The 22232-nt window shown below is 54.7% G+C and overlaps 1 protein-coding gene across 10 annotated transcripts in view; it reads right to left on the reverse strand.

The window, feature by feature from the left end:
* Unc13a (unc-13 homolog A) overlaps nucleotides 1–18005 on the reverse strand; it is a 48080-nt gene extending 30075 nt beyond the window's left edge. For 7 of the 10 annotated variants that reach the window (XR_015639550.1, XM_087589072.1, XM_087589076.1 and 4 more), the window contains exons 1-13: nucleotides 17884–18005; nucleotides 12283–12312; nucleotides 11622–11721; nucleotides 9595–9712; nucleotides 8682–8805; nucleotides 8371–8444; nucleotides 7991–8045; nucleotides 7338–7370; nucleotides 6002–6209; nucleotides 2593–3150; nucleotides 2340–2448; nucleotides 634–680; nucleotides 33–111 (exon numbers count right to left, since the gene is read on the reverse strand). Coding sequence is in view for 9 of the 10 variants with exons in the window: in XM_087589072.1 (XP_087445198.1) it covers nucleotides 33–111; nucleotides 634–680; nucleotides 2340–2448; nucleotides 2593–3150; nucleotides 6002–6209; nucleotides 7338–7370; nucleotides 7991–8045; nucleotides 8371–8444; nucleotides 8682–8805; nucleotides 9595–9712; nucleotides 11622–11721; nucleotides 12283–12312; nucleotides 17884–17905 (1557 nt within the window). In the remaining variant the exon portion in view is untranslated. 10 annotated transcript variants of the gene reach the window in all.
* Between the last annotated feature and the right edge of the window lie 4227 nt (nucleotides 18006–22232).

Raw genomic sequence — 22232 nt, forward strand, 5'->3', positions numbered from 1 at the left:
CCCACTCAGGGTGGAAGCACGGGGCTGCTCACCAGGTCGCTCACGAGGGGAATGGGCTTCCGCTTCCTGATGTCTGGCATGCTGTCAATGATGATAAGGCCACCACCAGGGCTGCAAGACACACGGGAACACTGAGGGGCCAGACCTGTGTCCAGCCTTACACCCATCACTAGAGGTGCAGGCAGGACCCCTGACCTCCCTCTGGGATGAGAGTTCAACTGTCAGGCAAAGACAAACTCAAGCGCTGGCCCCAAGCCTAGGAGTGTGGCCTTTATGGGAATTCCAGCTCTCATATGGGTAAGTTGGCATGGGCTAGTACCCTTAAAAACAAAAACTAAAAAAGACTGTCCCGGGTGATGGTGGCCCATGCCTTTAATTACAACTTTAGAGGCAAAGGCAGGCAGAGCTTTGTGGGTTGGAAACCACTCTGATCTACAGAATGAGTTCCAGGACAGTCAGAGATACACAGAGAAATCTCGTCTCAAAAAATAAACAATAAATAAATAACAACAAACTATTTTCTCCTCTCAATATAGAATCCTCTTAACACCCCATCCCTTGTCTGAGCAACAGATGTAAACCAACCTTGATCTCCCGTTTTAAAAATCCCCCCTAACCCAGAGTTCTGCTCACCCGCCTTTGAACCACAGAGACTTGGACATCTCTCCTTCTCCTCGGGCCTGCAGGACAGACAGAAAACAGACACACTGGTCACCCCTCTATCCCTGAGGCAAGCTCTGCCCCCCTTCTGTCTCCCACACGGGTGAGGAATCAGGAAATCCAGGTCCTACATCTCTCTGTACCCCTGGACTTTCTGGACCCTAGCCTGTAAAACAGGCAGAGAGCCTCCCTGCCAATCAAACGTCTTAATCCTGAACACTTGACATCATTTTCCCTGTTCAGTCTTGTTGGTCTCTCTCTCTCTCTCTCTCTCTCTCTCTCTCTCTCTCTCTCTCTCTCAACTTAAATGTTTTTTTAAGATTTATTTATTATATTTATTATATAGAAGTACACTGTAGGGCTGGAGAGATGGCTCAGTGGTTAAGAGCACTGACTGCTCTTCCAGAGGTCCTGAGTTCAAATCCCAGCAACCACATGGTGGCTCACAACCATCTGTAATGGAATCCTCTCCTTGTGTGTTGAAGACAGTGACAATGTACTCATAAAATAAATAAACAGACCTTTAAAAAAGAAGGAGGAGGAGGAGGAGGAGGAAGAGGAGAAGGAGAAGAAGAAGAAGAAGAAGAAGAAGAAGAAGAAGAAGAAGAAGAAGAAGAAGAAGAAGAAGAAGAAGACTGCAGCTGTCTTCAGACACCAGAAGATGGCATCAGATCTCATTACAGATGGTTGTGAGCCACCATGTGGTTGCTGGGATTTGAACTCAGGACCTCTGGAAGCGCAGTCAATGCTCTTAACCACTGAGCCATCTCTCCAGCCCCTAAATGTTTTATTATGATTATTTTTATGTGTATGGATGCTTTGTCTGCATTTGTGTCTGTGCATCATGTGTGTGCGTCAGGCGCGCACAGAGGCTGGAAGAGGATGTCGGGTCCTTTGGATCTGGAGTTACAGACAGTTCTGAGCTGCCCCGTGGTTGCTGGGAAACAAACCCGGGGTCCTCTGTAAGAGCAGCCAGTTCTCTTAACTGCTGAGCAATCTCTCCAGTCCTTTAATTCCTACTCTTAAGTGCATAAGGAACCTGGTTTGGAATGTCCATGGTGTGACATCGGATGACCTAAGCTTCCTGGTGCTCCTGCCCAGGTGGGATGGTCACCTGGATATCAACACAGTTCTGTGCCCAGCTGAGGTAAGGAGCCTTCAGAAGACTCACTGCGACCTCCAACTTCACCCTGTCACTCTTCCTGCAGAACACCAATTCTAACACTGACCTCTGACCTCTCACTGCTGTCCTGACCTCTGCCTTTACCTGCAAGATTGACCCCTTACACGGCTTCTCCAGTCTCAGGCCTCCAAGTGTGATTACTACAGATTTGGAAAAGTCCAGCTTCCATGGGGCTAGCACGTGGAGCCAGAGCATCCCAACAGGGCCAGGAGAGTTGAAGTAGGGGCCCTCACATCTGTCTACAAAGGGGCTCTAGAGCTGTGTGTTGTGGGTAGTGGGTGGGTGTGGATGGGCGTGGCCTGCTGACTGTGTTTGGGTGGTGAGCATGTTTTTTGGGTATGGGTGAAATGATGAGCATGATATTGTTGAGGAGGAGGGGTCTTAAGGGCGGTATATGGGCTGATGGACAGGTCTTGGTGGGCGTGGCCTACACGGTGGGCATGGCCTCCATGGTGGCCATAGACAGGAGTGGGCGTGGACTGGCTGTGTCACTCACCTCCTGCAGCTGCATGCGCACCTTGTTGAAGGCTCGCAACCAGTTGGCTTTGGCCCTGGACATGGCATCCTGCCCTTCCTGGCCCTCCTCAGCCTCTCGAGATCTGAAACTAAGCCAGGGAAGGCAGGCAGAGGCTTAGAACGGCTCTGTGGGATCCCAGCTTCCCGCTCCAACTCTGCCCACACAACGTGCTGCTCTCAGAGGCCCACAGAGCTCTCTGACTAGTGCCCTGCACCTCAGTTCCTCCGGATACCTCTCCTCAGACTTGGGGGGCTCCGCTTCCTGTGCACACTCCGCAGCTGCCTTCTCTTCAGGTGTGGCTGCCTTGGGGATGCCTTTGGACACATCGGGGGCCTCAATGGGCACAGCTGAAACTTTGTCTTCCTTCTGAGGTGCAGCTGTTGGGAAGCTGATCCGCTTGAACTCTTTGGGCTCAGCCACAGTGGTGTCCTCCTGCTGGGTATAGCTGGCCAGGTCATCAGGCACCTCCTCCTCCTCCTCCAACTCCAATTCCTCTTCCTCCAACTCCTCCTCCTCCTCCAACTCCTCCTCTTCCAACTCCTCTTCCTCGGGCAACTCCTCATCTTCCAGGTCCTCCAGGTCCTCCAGGTCCTCCTCATCCTGGTCCCAGCGGGGTGAGTCCTTGTGGTAGCTCACAGAGCTGTGGCAGGAGTGATAAGAATCTCGGTCCCTCTCGTCATCCAGCTCTGAGCCCTGTAGGCTGTGCTCATCCGGGTCGAAGTCCTCACTCAGCTGGGAGCTGCCCTGGCTCAGCTCCCCACTGGAAGCATAGCGGCTGCTGCCTGTGGGACTGTAGAGAAACAGTCAGACCTTGGCTACCCACTGTCCCACACACACACACCATCCCCCCACCATCCCCCCCACACACACCCCCACATCATCCCCCCCACACACACCATTCCCTACACACACACCATTCCCTACACACACACCATCCCATACACACCATCCCACAAACACTATGCCCCACACACGATCTCCCCACACCATCCCCCCACCATTACACACACACCATCCCCCCACACACACCATCCCACACACCACCCCCATACACACCATCCCACACACACACACCATTCCCTACACACACACCATCCCACACACACACACACCATCCCACACACACACACACACACCATCTCACACACACACACCATCCCACACACACACACACCATCCCACACACACCATCCCACAAACACTATGCCCCACACACGATCTCCCCACACCATCCCCCCACCATTACACACACACTATCCCCCCCACACACACACCATCCCACACACCACCCCCATACACACCATCCCACACACACACACCATTCCCTACACACACACCATCCCACAAACACTATGCCCCACACACGATCTCCCCACACCATCCCCCCCACCATTCCACACACACCATCCCCCGCCACACACACACCATCCCACACACCACCCCCATACACACCATCCCACACACACACACCATCCCACACACACACCTTCCCCCCCACACACACACCATCCCACACACCACCCCCATACACACCATCCCACACACACACACCATCCCACACACACACCTTCCCCCCCACACACACACCATCCCACACACCACCCCCATACACACCATCCCACACACACACACCATTCCCTACACACACACCATCCCCCCCCACACACACCATCCCACACACACCATCCCCCCACACACACACCCCCACACCATCCCACACACACACACCATCTCACACACACACACCATCCCACACACACACACACCATCCCACACACACCATCCCCCCACACACACCACCCCCACACACCATCCCTCAACACACACACCATCCCACACACACACACCATCCCCCCCACACCATCCCCCACACACCATTCCCCCCACACTCCACATATACACCATACACACACACCATCCCCCCCACACTCCACATACACACCATACACACACACACACACACACACACATACACGCACACACACACACACCATCACCCAGGGGTGTGCTCAGCAAAGCCAGAGTGCCTACTGTGTGCTCACTCCTGCTCAATAGACCAGGAACAAAGGTGTGAGACCAGGACCCAGGCCTGTAAGCCCACGAAATGAGTGGATTGAGCACCTACCAGGGACTCCTCCTTCTCTGCCCCAGGAGCACAGGCCCACCTATCAGCCACACGTTTGCTTATCGTGGATTCAGCAGCCCATGTGTTTGTGTTGCTGCTCAAGACGGCAGGAACCTGGGGCACTTGAGCCAGGCACTTACTTGGCACGAATTGAGCCCCTATTGGGTACATGCTGCTGTCCTGGCATCGAGAAGCACTGGCTTAGCTGAGATGCACAGACGCTTACGGGTGCAGCTTCAGCCATCTGGACAATCCCAGCCTGAGCACCCACTCCCCTTTCCCTGCAGCCCCTGACATGCTGCCACGTCCAGCCATCCATTATAAGCTCCTAACGTTCAACCTAGATTATCCCATACATAACCTGTGCCTGCCCATAGCCAAACCACCTTGACTGTCAGTTGGATGTGTTACTACAGTCATTCTGATGTCAGCCAGGGGCCATGCGCACACACCCCCTAGTGGTGAGGTTTCAACTGCACCGAAGGCCTGAGCTGGCAGAGAGGGGCATGGCTGGAGTCCACTGCTCCTGCTCACTAAGGGTAGGAATTGGCTATACCAAGATTCTTCCCTACTGGCTTCCACAGGCTGAGTCTGAATCCATTCCAATGAATCCCCTGGCCCCTCGACTCCCTGCCAGGGTCCCTGACCCTTGATGGAAACCTTACTTCACCTTTGATGGGGAGATCCCAGCATCGTGCTCCAGAACGCCCTCCATGATGTCCCTGTCCTCAACTGACCCCATAGCAGGTCCTGGTCCACTCATGTTCTTTGCAGCTGCATGAGCCAGCATTGGCTACAACAGGCAACGTGGGGATCAGGGTGGTGGCCTCAGCACACAGACTCTGCCTTGAGTCCGTCGCTGCTCCTTAGGCCTGCACAGCCTCCCAGCAGCCAAGCTTAGGGGGCTCGTACCCTGTCTCACCATCTGTCCCGCCCAGAGATTGCCACCACCAGTGGAATGTGAGAGTACTTGCCGCTCAGTTGGCACAGGGCCTGGGTAGCATATGTGAAGCCTTGGTTTCCATCCCCAGCATGGCATGAACCAGGAGTGGTACCTGTCATTGCCACGGTAGGTAAGGGCAGGAAGCACGTGGAGCCAGGACATTTAAAGGGAGCTTGTACACAGGACGGGAGCTGGCAGCTAGGCCTTGGTTTTGTTTGTTTTTTGTTTTTGTTTTTGTTTTTTGAGATAGGGCCTCGTGTAGCCCAGGCTAGCCTGAAACTCCCTATATAACTAGAAAAGGCTCTGGATGCTACAAGAAAGTGCCAAGGACTAGCACAGGGCTCAGTGGGTATAAGTGCTTGCCACCAAGCCTGGTGACCCGAATTCAAAGCCTGGGACCCACAAAGCAGCGGTGAAAAGCCAACAAGTTGTTGTCTGATTCCCTAACACACATCATAAAACACGTACCCCCCCCAAAAAAAAACCAAAATAAGTGTAATTTTAAAATGCAAATAGAAATGTTCTGTGAGATGGGCCCGTGCATTCCCGGCCACGCCCCAGTCCCACAGCCACCTGAGTGCCCGCGGCTCAGAGAACTCTTCATAGCTGTGCATGGAGTCGCTGTAGGACTCCCGGGACCCCAGAGGGGGTGGCCGCACGGAGTACTGGTGCACCGAAGCATTGGGCTGCGAAGTCGTGTAGTAAGGCGGTGGGATGCTGTTGCTCGTCTCACTCCTATAATCACTGTCCCGGTCATCCACGGCACTGTCGGGATCATCATCTGCAGGGAAGAGGAGGAAGAGGAAGGGTGAGGACGGGAGAGCACACAGTGGGTCTAAACCGGCCTCCCTCTGGGGTGTCTTCATCCTCTGCTACCGCAGCACTGACAGAGGCTCTAGCAGGAGGGAGGACAGAAGGAAGCTTCCGGTGTGCCAGCTGTGGGGCCTGGGAGGACGGTGACCCAGCTGTGCCACCTGAGAGGATGAGGATCCACTGTCTGAGATGAGGCCAGTGCTGTGAAGGAGACTCGGATCTCCAGGAGCCTCTCGCGCTCACTTCCTAGCAGAGCACGCCCTTTGGCGCCCTCTGGCGGCCGCTGAACAGATGTCAATCAGGACCGTTTGCTGTGCTCACCGCTCACCGCAGCACCTGTGTGTACTAAAGCTAAGTACAGAAAAGCCAACCCGATTGGAGTTCTGTGCTTTCTATCAATTGTTTATAAAATTATGATATTGTGCCGGACATGGTGGCGCATGCCTTTAATCCCAGCACTTGTGAATTAGAGGCAGGTGGATCTCTGTGTGTTTGAGGCCAGACTAGTCTATACACAGTAAGTTCCAGAACAACCCGGGCTACACAGAAAAACCCTGCCTCGAAAAAAAAAATATTACATGAATACGTTGTGGGGGCACATGTGGAACAGCATGTGTATGGAAGCCAGAGGAAATATTGAAGGAATCGGCTTCTCCTGTGGGCGTCTGAGATGGAACTCAGATGAGCTAACCTTTACCCACTGAGCCATCCCACCTGCCCCAACATGCGGTTTTTGACCCAACAACCTACTACTTTGGTTTTGAGAGAATCATCTGCTTTGGGCTCCACTAGCTTCCCTTTGACTCAGCAACCCCTTCAGCCAGACTGGGGCTTTAACAGTCTCTCTGCTTTCCACAGCCGGCACCAGAACTGAGGGCCTTGTGTATGTTGGGCTAGCCTTAGGGTCGACAAGGGTCAGATGGCTTAGGAAACTGGGACATGGCCCTGACTGCTGTTGATGACCAGGCCCCACTGAGGGAGCATCTGCGTGACATGGGGCCACTTCCAGATCAGCAGGGGGACAGAGACATGGATGTGGGGGTGAGGAGCCTTGGGGTTCCTAAGATGCCCACTTCCCTGAGAGCTTGTTACTTACTCTGTTCTCCCCAGCCAAAGTAATTCCAGTTGCCTAGGAAGGAACAGGCACAATGAGCCTCAGCCACCCTCTTCACCCCAACCCCCACCCGGGGGGCCCCTCAAAAGGCAGGCAGGCTTCTGACCGTCCCCCCAGGGCAGCACTTTCCCAAGTCCCCTTATCATTTCCAGCATAGGAATTTTAAAAAGCAAAACAAAACAAAAGACAAACCACCAAACAAACAAACAGAACCCCACAGGGGGTGTGCCTCCCCCTCCGGCAGCCTGAGGGCCTGAGGATCTGAGACAGTATCTCACAGGCTCTTGGGCCCCCCAACCAGGCTAGACCAGGCTGGGCTGAGAGCCACTTCAGTGATTGACAGGAGCAGTGCAGCCTGGCTCTGCAGTGGCTCACTACTGCTCAGAAACCCGAGGCAGGAGGATGGCTGGAGCCCAGGAGTTCTGGTGAGGCTGAGTCACACAGGAGCCAGTGTCCCTGGGACAGTGGTGGCTGATGGAATGGGACGGGGTCCCTCAGCCCTGGACTCCATGCCTGGCTTGGCCCTGGCTGTCACTTTCTTAGGCCATCCAGGCAGCTGCTGGGATACAGCAAAGCAGGAGTCGCACACCAGACTGGGCTGCTGGATGGAGTGGAGCGGAGCGGGCGGCACTCACAGCACTGGCTGCTGGGCACCGGCAGTGGCTTGTCCTGCTGGTCCTGAAAGGAGTACTGTGAAGGGGACGGTGTGTCAGGGACAGTGAACACGGCTCCCTCTGGTAAGCCCAATACATTCGACTTTAGGAAGCCACAGAGCAGACAGAGAAACAGAAGGCGACCAAAGAGGCGCGGGCGGTAGCCAAGCAGCCCTTTACTGGGTCCCTCCCCCCACCCCGTGAACACCACATGGGTCTGAGCTGTGTGTTGGGACACTCTGAGCACAGAAGGGAGAGGGGAGAGCGGCCAAAGGCTGGGCTGGCAGGGAAGATGGGACATTTCACGTCTCCCTGTGTCCCTGGAGAGGTTGGATCAGGAAGCTCACCTCGAGGGGACTCACCTCATCTTGGTCACGCATGGCATTCAGCTGCTCCAGCTTCTTGGCCCAGTAGCGCGCCTCCTCCTCGGGGATGTCTGCAAGCAAAGCCTCCATGTCCCGGGCTCTTGGGAGAGCTGGCCTCCCTCCCTTGGGACCAGGTTCAGAGATGTGGGGAGCAGCCTGGGGAACCCCAGGGATGGATGGAGGTGGAGGGGGGCAGGAGGCCAGGGGCTCCGGCAGGGATTGTGAAGACTTTGAAGGCCATGGCCTCCCCAGCTCAGTCCTCAAAGTGGGCACTGTGACCTTGGGTCTGGCCAAACCCTGTGACTCACCCAAAGGCAGCTCAAAATGTGCGTCCAGGAGGATGCGGTGGAAGGTGGGGTCCTTGGTCCCACAGATCTCACTGTCCGCCATGATGGCCTGAGAGTCCAGTGTCAGCCATTCTCCCGGACCCTCCTGGGCATGAGTGAAGGCAAAGGATAGGGCTCAGGGCCCCAGGGAAGGGCAGGGTCCAAATACTGGCTGCACACCAGCCTCTCTTGAGGTAGCCTCCCTACCTGCTCCCGCTCACCTGACAGCAAAGGTTAGACCCCACTTCCCAGGTGAGAGACTTTACAGTTGTGGCTCCCGACAGTAGCCCCAGTTCCTGGCCACCCTGAGGAAGCTGCCCAAGGGAGTGAGACCGCCGCTGCCCCCCCCCCCCCACTGCTCCATAACACAAGCACTGTGGACAACTGGGGTCCATCTGACCCTCAATTTCTTTACTACTCCTACAATGACAATCTTCTGTGGAGAATATCGACCACTCCCTTGGGGCTTGGGCTGCCATCATGCTGGGCCACTGAGAACATCCTGGGTCCCCTTCATGCTACTTCTGGCTCTGGCTCTCATGGCTGCTGCTGCGTTTCCTCCCTTCCTTCCTTCAGTTATTTACTGATTAAATGACAAGTATGCTCTGGCGCCTTGTCAAAGCATGGGCCACCCTAGGTGCTGTTAGTCCCCAGGAGTAAAAGCATCAGCCTGGCTTCTGAGGAAAACCCCTGGACCCACAGGGCCAGGAAAGAGCAGGTTAGGCCCTTAACTGACAATACAGCCCTGATGGGATTCTCTGGTGTCCACTTTAAATCACTAGGTGGTAGCCCCAACTGAGCATGTTGGTGGGGGATGGGGGTGAGCAGGCCTCACCTTCTTTAGACCACAAGCCCCTGGGCCTCTGCCAGGCTCTCTTCTCCACCTGTCACTCACCTCATTGGACTGACGGATGGTCCGAAGTGGGATCCACACAGTACCCACCATTGTGTCCCAGATGAGACCCTTGTTCCACACCTCCACCGTCAGGCCCAGATCCAGGCGGTTGATCTCACTGTGTGCACAGCACAGGGGAATGGGAAGGAAAGAAGACAGGCTCAGAGAGGTCAGTGCACTGGCCTGAAGACACACAGCACACTGCAGTAGGAAGCCAGGCCTGTAGGAGCCGGTGCCAAGAATGGCAACACATTGGTTCATTCTCTGGAAGGGAAACTGAGGCCATGGGAGGGAGCATGTAGCTCAGACTATCACAGGCAGCCAGAGTTGCATCTGGGAGAAAAGGACTGGGAACAGAAGTTACCATCTCACCCTCCCCTCCATCTTACCGACCCTTCAGGGGTCCTGAGGCCCCAACAAGGCTGGGCAGGCAAGGAACACGAACCTCCCTGACAGTTCCCGACCATTCTCCTCTTGGGGTATAACTCAGGGTTCACTCCTGTAACGTGTGACTTCTCTGGGCTTCCTTTTCCTCATCTATTAAATGGGACTCACCATAGCAATCCCCTCAGGGTACTGAGCACAGTTGATTTAAAAGAATGAAAAAAATCATAAAATAGGGTGTGGCCCAGGTGGCTGGACATCAGGACAGATGCGACAAGGAACAGGTGTGTTGGCACACACCTTCGATATCAGCACTCGGGAGACTGAGGTAGAAGGATCAGATTTCAGGTTGTCTTTGGTAATACAGTGAGGCCAGCCTGGGCAACTTGAGACCCTGTCTTCGAAATAAATAAGAGAGCCTAACAGAGAGACCATTTTGTAAACGTGGACGGTGTGGCTGCCTGGCTGGGGATTGATGGAGGGTACAGGTATTCAGCGACTAGCATTTCTTGTGCACCCCCAACCGGATTGACTCCTGTGACCTGTACCCTCGGAGGTCACCGTGGGCTCCCACCCTCCTTGGGCTGAACAAGGCAGGAGTGATGAACCCCTCCGCGGTGAAGTGTGCAGAAAAGAAGCCAGGAGGTAGCAGCTTAGCAGCGGCTCAGGAAAGACTTCCTGGAGGGGGCGGCCAGTTGGAGGGGGGCGGTGAGAGGCTGAGAGAACAGAACTGAGGGAGCTGCTGGATGACACTGAGGTGGCTTACAGCGTTTATAATCTTTTCCTCTGCCTGGAGGGGAGCACACTATAGGGGATAAAGAGGAGGGTGGAGGAGCAGGCCTTGGGATGGGTAGAGGGGCCAAGTGTGGTGGCTGTGGAGTGTGGGCACGGGAGGCGGGGCCTGGTTTGGCTGAGGACAAGCTTTCTCGGGTGGGAGTGGAGTAGTGAGGTGAGCGCGCGGAGCTTGGCTTCAAGCAGGAATGGCCTGGAGGCAAGGGTAGGGCCTGGGCTTGTCCTGTGGCCACTGGGGAGACAGGGGAGGGGGCTAGGCGAGCGGTGTGGGGGTTGTGGGAGGAGCCAGCTTGGCAAGGAAGGAAGCCTATTTGGGAGTAGGTAGGATCTTAGGTGAGGCCAGGGGCGGGGCCTGTTGAGGTGGGGCTTGTTTGAGCAGGGCTGGGTGGGCACGTACTGTGTGACCTATGGAGAAGTGTGGTCTACGGGGTGAGGAAGGAGCCAAGGGTAGGGGACGGGGACAATGATTGTGGCGGGCAAAGCCGTGGGTCCTGTCTGAAATGGCCTATGGTGGATGGGGTCTACGGAGCAGGATTATTGTGGGTGAGGTTTGTGGTGGGTCAAGTGTGGGATAGCCTGAAGAAAGCACTCGGAACCTCCAGTGGGCGTGGTCACGGGCGGGGTTTTCTGGTGGGGGGGGATGCTTACCGGGCTGTGTTTGTGTGGGCGGGGTTTTCGGGTTTTACAGGGGCTTTGCGTGGGCGGGGCAGTAGTGGACCAAACTTTTCAGTACGGGGAGCTTTGTGGGCGGGGCTTCTGGCTGACGTGGCCCTTAGTGGGCGGACCTTGTAGGGTCTGTGGTGGGCGTGGTCGCGATGGCTTTGCTGGGGAGGGCGGGGCTGCACACTCACAACATGAAGTCCTGCTCCCAGCTAGGCTGGCTGCCGCGTACAGCTATGGTAGTGCTCTTCACGTTCTGCACCTTCAGCGTCACGTATGTGTTGAACTTCTCTGCAGCGGGAGAGCGGGACAATGGTCGGCTGTCCCCTCCTGGGTCCGTATGCTCACCTCAACCCGGAGGATGGACCAGCACACCCGGGTCCCAGAACCACCAGTTATTATCCATTCTTCCATTTACACGGGGAAATGGAGACCAAGTCTAAAGGGTTTGGTTTTCATCTGGGAAGACCGACAGGAGGGACTGACAGGTCACATAGGAGGATGGTGAGCTTAAGGCCAGCCTCAGCTACAGAATGAGTTACAAGCTAGCCTAGCCAGCTTAGGGAGACCCTGTCTTAAAATATACAGACAGTTGGGGCTAGGGCTGGAGTTTGGCATGGGCACGTGCAAGCCTCGGATTCCCCTTGGGTCTCAGGCGCTCCTGCCCCTGGGTTTCTCCCCAGGATGACCTCTGGCCTGGTTTGGGGGGGGGGCAGCTCACTCCTAAGGTGAACCTGCCCTCTGCCTGGCAGCAGCTGCCAAAGCCCTTCCTCAGGCCAAGGAGACCAGACAAGAACAGACAGGACAACAGTTGACAGGGACAGGACAGGACAGTTAGGACAGGATACTTACCTTGGGCACCGTCAAACTTGGCTTTTTTGACTGTGAAGAGACAGAGATGGAGAGAGCCAGGAGGATGTGGGGATGAGAGAGAGAGAGAGAGAGACAGAGAGACAGAGAGAGAGACAGAGAGAGAGACAGAGAGAGAGAGACAGAGACAGAGACATGGGGAAAAGAGACATAGGGGAGAGATGGATTAAGAAGAGGCATCAGAGACAGAGAGGAGGAGGAAGAGAGAAGAGCCCATCAGATAGACTCAGAGCAGAAGGCATCTGGTCCATGGGCATAACCCTCCCCTTCCCCCAGCCTCCCTGTGAACCCTTGACCCCAACTCAAATAAAACTGGAGCCGGACAGCTGACCCCTTAGAGGTCTTCCAGTATGACATGGACATATGGGGATGAGGGGACAATCCTGAGGCCCTGACTTAGCTGTCACCGCACTCAGTCCAAAGCCTGGTGCAGGCAGAGCCAATGGGCAGATTCACTGATCCCTCCCTCTGTCCCTTCTTCATCAGGTGCCCGCGCAAACCCAAAGCGTGGGGACTAACATACTTGGGAAGCCAGGCTCTCCTGTCTTCCTGGCCCTTGCTTCCAGAAGCTGTCAGCACAGCTGATCAGGTGACTGGGGACAACCCATGAGAGACAATCTCATACACAAGAGTGATTCTTACTTCACAAACAACACTACACACACACACACACACACACACACACACACACACACACACACACACAGAGGTTCCAAACCGTGAGGTTCTCAGTATCTGAATTCCTGTGCTATCACGCAGCCCCTGCAGAAAAATTCACTTTTTAAAAAAGATTTATTTACTTATTATCTATAAGTCCACTGTTGCTGTCTTCAGACACACCAGAAGAGAGCATCAGATCTCATTAGAGTTGGCTGTGAGCCACCATGTGGTTGCTGGGAATTGAACTCAGGACCTCTGGAAGAGCAGTTACTGCTCTTAACCACCAAGCCATCTCTCCAGCCCAAAAAGCTCATTTTTTAAATGCCAATAAATTTGCCTTGATGCCTAGCACACAAGTAATTGTGGAGCACGACTGGAGGAAGGGAAAGGGACTCAGCCCAGAGTGAGGAAAGGCTGTGCTCACATCCCAGTGCAGTGTGACCAGTGTGTAAGTGTGCTCACTGAGCCTTCAACTCTGCAGCTTCCAGACCTCCCTCCTGCTGCCTCCTCCATCTCTCTGCCACATCCCCCTTCTCCATGCTTCTGTGCAGCGGGCCCTGGGTTGGAGGGTTAAGGCTGTTGGGGTCCTCGGACCCCTGCTGGAGCCCCTGCTGCTCTGACAAGCCCCAGCCAGGCTGAGTCTGAACTAGGACTCAGGAAACCCAAGATCGAAGTGAGGAAAGTCTGTAGAGGGGAGGGCACTGGGGGTGGGGGGTGGGGTCAGTCACAGTGGGGGAGGAGTCTGGGAAGGGTAGGTAGGGGTGAGGTCTGCAGAAGCAGAGTCTGGTGTGGAAGTTTCTGGAAGAGAAAGGAAGTCTGAGAGGGAGGAAGGTCGAGGTGTTCAGAAGAGAGTTTGGGGTGTCTATGCAAGAAGTCCATATGTCTGGGGGCAGGGAAGGGTGTCTTGGAGCAGTGGGTGCCGGAGCAGGGGGAAGGTGATGATGTCTGGGAGAGGGATGGGTAACAGCTGGGGGAGAGTGAATGTCAGAGCAGGGGAAGGGAGGATGTGGGAGGGGGAGAAATAGGGTGTCAGAGTTGGGGGGAGGGGAGAATGTTTGGGGGAAGGGTGTGTCAGAGCAGGGGAAGGGAGGGTTCTGGGGGAAGAAACAGTGTGTCATCTGGGGGGAGGGGTGTGTTAGAGAAGGGGAGGGTGCCTGGGGGGACGGACAGGGTGTCAGAGCTGGGGGATGGAAAGAGTGTCTGGGGGAAGGTTGTGTCAGAGCAGGGAGAGGATGGGGATTTGGGAGATGCAGGTCTGGGGTTCCGGGCAGCAGGTGTCTGAAGAGTAGAGGGTGGGGTCAGGCTAGTGCAACCGCTGTGAGAGTGAGTGTGTGTGTGTGTGTGTGTGTGTGTGTGTGTGTGTGTGTGTCGTCACATCCCCAGTCTCCAACACGTCACATCCCGCCACCTCCCAGTGCTCGGGTCAGCAGCGGAAGCAAGCGCCTGGTCCGCTCAGCTATTTATAGCGCACTGAGGCTGCTAGTGGCTCAGACTCTGGCACCTTTTTCTGGCCTCAGTTTCCCCGCCTGGATGGAGGCGGAGCTGCCCTCCCTCCCATCCCTTGTCACCTGCACTATCTTTCTTCTCTGGCTGACAGCCTCGGATACTCGAATCCGATTTCTGATTAAAGACGACTGTCTAGGGGAGACCTGTTCAGGTCCATGGGGCAGGGTGGGGAACCTGGCCTCTAGGGAAGCGTCTGGAAGGACACAGGGTGTACTAAATAAGGCCACCAGACCCTCAGGGAGTCATGGATGACAACAGTAGAGATGCTGGCTGCGGACTGGGCACCGGGGAGGGACAAAGCCCGGGCTGTCACCCTCCATCGCACAGTAGCATGAAGGAGACAGGAGGCAGCACAGACAGTCGCAGGGGCAGTCCCTGTTGCTGGATAGTGTCAGCTGTAGGGCAGTTGGGGACTGTGTTTTCCAAAGGGTTCTGGGAAAGGAGGAAGGGAACAGACCGTGGAGGTCAGACACCTCATGTTAGGACACTGACCCAATCTTCTTCCTCCCCAGCCCACAGATAGCCAGGGAGTCCTCTGCTCCTCCCGGCTATGTGGCCCTAGGCAAGTAGATGAACCTCTTTGGGTTTTCCTCATTTGTGTAGTGGGGTTGCTATGATGGATGGGCAGGTTCAACTCTGGGACTTTTTAAGGCAAATTTATAACCACACCCCAACACAGTCATGTGTGAGCACGAGTGTGCACGTGCAAACACACACACACACACACACACACACACACACACACACACACACACACACACGCTCTTTCTCTCTCCCTCCTCTGTTCATCCTGTTGATGAAATACTTATGAAACCTTTAAGACCTACACTTGCCATTCCAGCACTCCAGAGGTTAAGGCAGGAAGACGAGTTCAAAGCCAGCCTCTGCTACCCAGTGAGGTCAGGAAATGGTGGTGGGAGGTACTGCTGGAGGGAGCTCAGCCTTTAAGAATGCCCCTCCCCCATGTAGTTGTTGTTTGATGTTTGTGTTTGTGGATCTTTTTTTTTTTTTTCCTTTTTTTTTTCTTCTTTGGAGACAGGATTTCTCTGTGTAGCCCTGGCTGTCCTGGAACTCACTCTGTAGACCAGGCTGGCCTCAAACTCACAGAGACCCACTGTGGAATTAAAGGCGTGCACTACCATGCCCGTCTAAAAATCAATCCTTCTTCCTTCCTTCCTTCCTTCCTTCCTTCCTTCCTTCCTTCCTACCTACCTTCCTTCCTTTATTTCATGGAGGAAGGAGCTGGGAGGTAGCTGCTATGCAAAAATTAAAATGTGAGTTCAGATGCCCTAGAGAGCCAGCCTGGATGTGTCTCTGTAACCCCAGCTCTAGGGAAGGGACAAGTGCATTCTAGGGTCCATTGGCCAGTCAATCTGCAAGCTCCCTTTCAGTAAGAGAGTCTGTCTCAACAAAGTGAGAGATGCCTCTGCAGGCATCTTAGCAGAGGCTTGCCACCAAGCCTAATGACCTAGGCACCTAGGATCTGTATAGTGGAGTTAGACAGCTGACACCCCAACATTGTTTTTTGACCTCCACATACCCATGGCTTCTCCCAAAGTCAGGTGAGATCCCAGGTCAAAGATGTATGTAGTGGCCTGTGAGTCAGTGTGTTTCAGGAGGTGTGGTCAAGTATGTGTCTGTGTTATAATGGGAAGGAATCTTTTTTCCTACATTTTCTTCCTGTGTGAATGACAGGGCTCACGTAGCCCAGGGTGGCCTCACCTCCTGAATCCCTGCCTCTGCCTCCCAAGTTCTGAGATGACTGGCATGTGCCAACAGGTTTGGTGTACGCAGTGCCAACTGAGCTGCGAGCACTGTGGCAACTGAGCTGCGAGCACTGTAGCAACGAGCTATAAGCACTGTAGCAAGCACTATGAACACTGAGCCTCAGCTCCTGCCTATCTCTGTGTTTGTACTAAACATTCCTCAGCATCCATCTAGATCTGTATCTGCAACATGGAAGGGGATCCTGGAGCCCCCATATACCCAATGGCAGCCCTAGCCATAAAGGGTCTGTGGAGAGGGTTGTGGGTGGTTCGCATGAAGGTATTATCTGACTATAAGATCCACTGAACACCTCTAGGCCCAGTGCCCCTCTCAGGCCCCACCTGCACCTCCCTGCCTGTTTCCTCTCCCCAGAGTCCTATCCTTCACCCCCTGCACTCTGCCCACCATGGTGTCCAGAGAATTCAGTACAAATGTTGCCCGGGCCTGGCTTTCTGGAAGCCTCCTTTCAGAGGCTGCCCGCCTTCCACCCCCGCAGCCCAGCCTCCGGTTTGCGTCAGAGTTGAGGTGACGCCCCCCCTCCAGGAGGCAGGATGGGAGGACGCGGGTGCAGGGAGCTGCCAAGGAGAGGATCCCCTTCCATTTATGGCTGGGTCTGTGGGAGCTGCCCAGAGGGTTCCGTTCACGTTCAGCTCAGCTTAATTCCCAGGCCTGGAGGCCGCGGCTACCCACTGACCCTGGGCAGTCAGAACCTTCGAGGCACAGGCGCAGAGAAAAGAGTCCCTGCTCCTTTAAGAACATCCGCGTCTAACAGACTAGAGCCGTGCACCGCGGGGCGCAGGCGGGCGGGGCCGGGTTTGTGAATGGAGTGGGGAGAGAAGGGGGAGGGGGAGGGGGGGCAGAGGGGCGGGGCCAGCTAGGGCCACGCAGCCGCGGAGCTCAAACCCGCACACCCACCGCCCAAGGTCTCCTGCTGCCTGAAATCTGAGGGGGATGAAGACTCGCTCTTGTCCCTACACAGCCTCCTGGAGGTGGGAAGGGGAAAGGGCGCAGGGGGTTCACCCCCACTCCACCGACCCTGAGCTCACAACGGTATCGGCACGCACCGCTACCTGGTCAGTCGGTCGCCCAAGGTCTCCCGCTGCAGTTACCTCGCAGCCTTGCCTAGCTCCACTCGGAGCTTCGAGGGGTACGGGGGGTCACACCTCTCCCGTGGTTCCCTCCTTACCTCCCTCCCCCAAACGTGGAGCGTGGGCCTGGGCGTGGGCCTCGGTGCAGATGGCGTTTTGGCCCCAAAATAGCTGCCCCCCCCACACACACATCTACTTCCCTCCCTACAGCCCTAAGGGTGAGGCGGAGAGGGAGCCACGAGCTTCCGCGGAGCCTGCTGCACTGTTTAGGGCACACTGGGAATCGGAGAGGTTGTCCCTACGACCAGTCCAGGCCCATTACCTCCAAAACCCCCACCCTCGCGCGCACTCAGCCGTCTCCTCAGCCCCTACCAGCGCCTACACAGCGTCTACACAGGTCCCCCGAGCCCCACATCCACTCGAGTGAGCGACAGGCAAGACCCCTAGGGCTGATCCACGCGCCTCTGAGGCGCGCACCCGGGGTCTCCTCTGCGGTGCAGCCCGGCCGGCTCGGCGAATCCACACGCACCCCGCACCTTGCCCGCGTCCATGCAGCTCCTACCTCCCACGCACAGCAGAGACATGACTCCAGGCGGCCAGAGCGCGGCGGGCGCAGCGCGGGGCTCAGAGCTTACGCTGGGGCCCGGTCGCCGGCCATGTCGCTTCAGCACCGGGGGCGCGGACAGCGCTGACGCGCTCTGACGCTGCAGCGCGGGCGGAGCCGAAGACGCGTGACGGGGCAGGGCCGGGCGGACGCCTTAAAGGGCTTGAGAGCGGCCAGGAGTCCAGGCCAGCTCTCTTCTGCTCCAAAGCTCTGTGCTCCCTGACTTTTTGTCCATGCTCCGCCTACCTAGGTCTCCACGTTTCTGTCCTCCTCTCTGAGCCACTTTAACCTGTGCTCTTATGTTACATTCTCCTGGGTAACAGAACTACTATTTGCAATCAATTCCCCATCTTTAACGCCCCAGGAAGCTGTCCCTGATTTCCCAGTACTGAATCATATTTGTTTCATTTTTTATTTTTGTTTTTTGTTTGTTTGTTTGTTTGTTTAATCGGGGTACGGACACTTGTGAAACAAGTGCTCTACCTTCTCCGTGTGAGGCACGTACTCTACCACCGGCACATATCTGCCCATTTTGTAACTTTATTTCTTGCAGATCATGGAAGTAATAGATCTCTGTGAGTCTGTGGCCATCCTGGTCTGCATAGTGAGATTCTGTCTCTAAAAACCAAAACAAATAAAAAATTATGTTTAGTGGGTCTGAAGAGCTGCGGGGAGAGGTTAAGAGTTAGTCTTCCACCCAGCCTTCTGTTCCCAGCACCCACTTGGTGGCTGCCAACCATCTGCAGACATGGAAAGGCACACATGCACAGAAAAAATAAAATAAATTCGTATTTATTATAAAGCACATCGTTTGTGTGTGGGGGAGTGAGGCACACATACCACAGCGACCATGGAAGTCAGAAGGCAACTTTCCAGACTTCTTTTTCTAGTGTGTGGGTTCCAAGATAGAACTCGAGTCCTTCGACTTGGCGGGAGGAACTCACTGGGACATCATGCAGAGCCTTATTGATTTTTCTTCCATGTGTGGAGTGTGTCTGAGTGTGTGTGTGTGTGTGTGTGTGTGTGTAAGAGAGAAATTGTATGTGTTTCTGTGTGTCCATGTGTGTGTGTGTCCATATGTGTGTCCATGTATCTGTGTGTGTGAGAGTGTGTTTGTCTGTGTTGCATGTGTCTGTGTGAATGTGTGTGCTTGTGTGTCTGTGTGCATGAGGGTGTGTGTTCATGTGTGTGTCTATGTGAGTGTGTGTGCTTGTGTGTGTCTGTGTGCATGAGTGGGTGTGTTCATGTGTCTGTGTATCTTTGTGTGTGTTTGTGTATGCCTATGTCTGAGTGTGTGTATTTGTGTGTCTGTGTGTCTGAGTGTGTGTTTGTATGTGTTTATGTCTGACTGTGTGTGTCATGTATCTACATGTCTGAGTGCCTGTGTGAGAGTGTGTCTGAGAGTTTGCATACACACCTGTGCGTGTACGCATGTTAGCCCAGAGGACAACCTCAGGTGCTGTTCCTCCCGCACAGGGCGCTTGGTTATCATTGTAGTTGTTCTAGGTGGCAGTGTCTAGGGCATACAGCTCCCACAGAAGGGCCTGGCAGTACACAGCAGCAGCTCCTCCTGTAGGTTCTGGAGACAGAATGGCATCCTCAGGCTTTGGTGGCCACCCTGACATCCGCACATCCCCTAGGCACCTCAGGGCCCGGTAGCTGCCCAGCCCTCTTCCCAGTCCTCTGCTGCTCTAGTCAGTGCTTATTTGTGTTAATTTTACATGTGTGGTGTTGTGCTTGTGTGTCTGTGCACCACCTCAGTGCTTGGTGCCCACATAGGCCAAGAGAGGGTGTCAGGTCACCAGCACAGGGCCTGCAGTGCAGGCAGGCAGGGGTGAACCACCTATTGGGTGCTGGGAATCAAACTCGGGTCCTCTGGAGGAGCCAGTGCTCCTAACCACTGAACTGCTCCATTCCCCCACCTCACCCCCACTCCTTTTGCAGAGTCACCCTCACGTCTTGTTCCCATGCATGATTGATTATGTGTTGGTGTAAATTCTAGGCTCCCCCTCAGTGTTTATGTGGGTGACCCCAGGTGAAGTGTCCCAAACATCTAAGCCTCCTGTCTCTTGCTTCGGCTTCCTGAGTAACAGGATTACATGCCCACAGGCTCCTTTCCCACCTCTGAGACAGCTCCTCTCAGCCTCAGACCTTTCCTTTCGTGTGCTTGGATCCTGATTCCAATGCTGTCATACTCACTGTCCTCCATATAACCTACGGGGTTCCTCCTATTGGGCCTCGAAAACCTATGTAAGGCCAGGTTGACCTCCAGCAGTCTCTGTCCCAGAACGAGGCAGAAGTTCCTCTGTGTGGTTCGGACAAGAGCCTCATTAGGCCTTTCCCAGAATCCTCTCAGGGCCGGACCTTATCCTATCTTAGTTTTCTGTTGCTGTGGAGAGATCGTGACCAAGGAAACTCTTAATTGGGGCTGGCTTACAGTTTCAGAGGTTTAGTCCATTATCACCATGGTGGGAAACATGGAAGTGTCTGGGCAGACATGAGATTTCTACATCTGGATCCACAGGCAGAAAGAAGAGAGAGATTCTGGGCCTGGCTTACGCATTTGAAACTACAAAGCCCACCCCCAGTGACACACTTCCTCTAAGGAGACCACACCTCCAAATGGTGTCTCTTCCTGGCGAGCCTATGGGGGCCATTCTTATTCAAACCCAAACACACCCCTGCCTAGGATCCCCCAGTGTGTGTGTGTGGGGGGGCTGCATTGCAGTGTCCTAGGCTCCATCCACAACATTCTACCTCCAGGTCTCCCAATACTTGGTGCCTCCGTTTTGCTGCCTGCAGAAGAAGGATTCTAACGAACGAATCTTGTGTTTTTGAAACAGCTCATTGGAATCCAAACCTACAAACCTGGGAATCCTAAGGGCTCCAATTCTTAAGAGTACCTGTTTCACCTTTTTAAAATTTTAATTAGCTAACAGCAGTAAGGCAGAGGGGAAGTTACTTCAGGATGGAATGGAGGGTTCCAGGCCCTGCAGGCTCCCATAGCACCCTTGCTTCCCCCCAAATTTAACACAAATGCCCCGTGTGCTTTGAACTTTTTTGTAAGAGAACACAGTAGTTCTTTCTTTCTTTCAAACATTAATTTATTTTGTACGACAAGGTTTAGTTGTGTAACCTGAACTGATCTGAAAGTCACTATGTGGCTCAGACTGCAGCAACCCTTCTGCCTTGGCCTTCCGAGTGGTGGGATCGTCACACATGCACTCCCATGCCTAACAATGGCCGTGTGGGTGTCTTCTTCATGTCCTATATGGGTAAGGTCAAAGAAGGATGCCTTCTGTCCTGCTGTGGCACTCTCCACCTTCTTCCCTTGAGACGGGGTTTCTTACTGCCTAGAGCTATGCTGGTGGCCAATAAGACCCAGTCATCTTCCAGTCTCCACCAGCTGTTTTACATGGTAACTGGGATGAAATTTCAGGTACTTGTGCTTATACAAGCGTTCTACCTCCTGGGCCACGCCCCCAGCGCCTCACTGGAGCATTCTAGGCAGGAGCTCCACCCACAAGCCACGCCCCCAACGCCTCACTGGGGATTCTAAGCATGGCTCCACCCTCTGCCCCCCCCAGACCTCCACTGGGGGATTCTACACAGGGCTCCACCCCGAGCCACGCCCCCAGCCCCTCATTGGGGGATTCGAGGCAGGAGTTCCACCAGTGAGCTGTGTTGTGTGGCACATATTGGTTTGTTCTGTCATTCTTCTGCCTCATCCTCCGCATCACACCTGCTGTCTCTTCACATTTCCATTCCTGACATCTGTTTCCTCACTTCATCCTCTCCCAGACATATTGGCAGATCAAGAGGCCTAACCTGCTGGGTGTGATATTTAAGGAGTTGTTGCTCTGGGTCTGAGGCACCTGGAGAGACATCTGAGAACAGAACTTGGTGTGCTTTAGAGGATCAAAGCTGCACAGTTCCCTCCCCCGAGTGTCACTCTTAGTTCTGCCCCATGCAGCAGGCCCACTGGCAACAGATGGGTAAAGGGAGGCACCAGGGTGCAAGCCTCAGCCTATTAGGAACCTGAGGATGTCAACAGAGCCAGGGATGGAGGACTGGAGGACCTGCTTCCTCCATCACCCGCTGAGGCCTTTTCAGAATCCTCCAGGCTATCCCAGTGGGTCCCAGTGATGGAACTCAAGTCAATCTGAGTGGCAATAGCCTACACGCCCCTCCGCTGTCTCCCCGGCCCCATCTCATAGCTTTTGAGCAGAATAGAAGGCGAGGTTTTCAGAGGAAATGGGAGCACGCCCAGCATGCAGGTGGCCTTCTCAGGAAAAAGCCAGTCTTAG

This window comes from Rattus norvegicus, chromosome 16 (assembly GCF_021556685.1).
Source record: "Rattus norvegicus strain SHRSP/BbbUtx chromosome 16, alternate assembly SHRSP_T2T, whole genome shotgun sequence".
Lineage (NCBI taxonomy): Eukaryota > Metazoa > Chordata > Mammalia > Rodentia > Muridae > Rattus > Rattus norvegicus.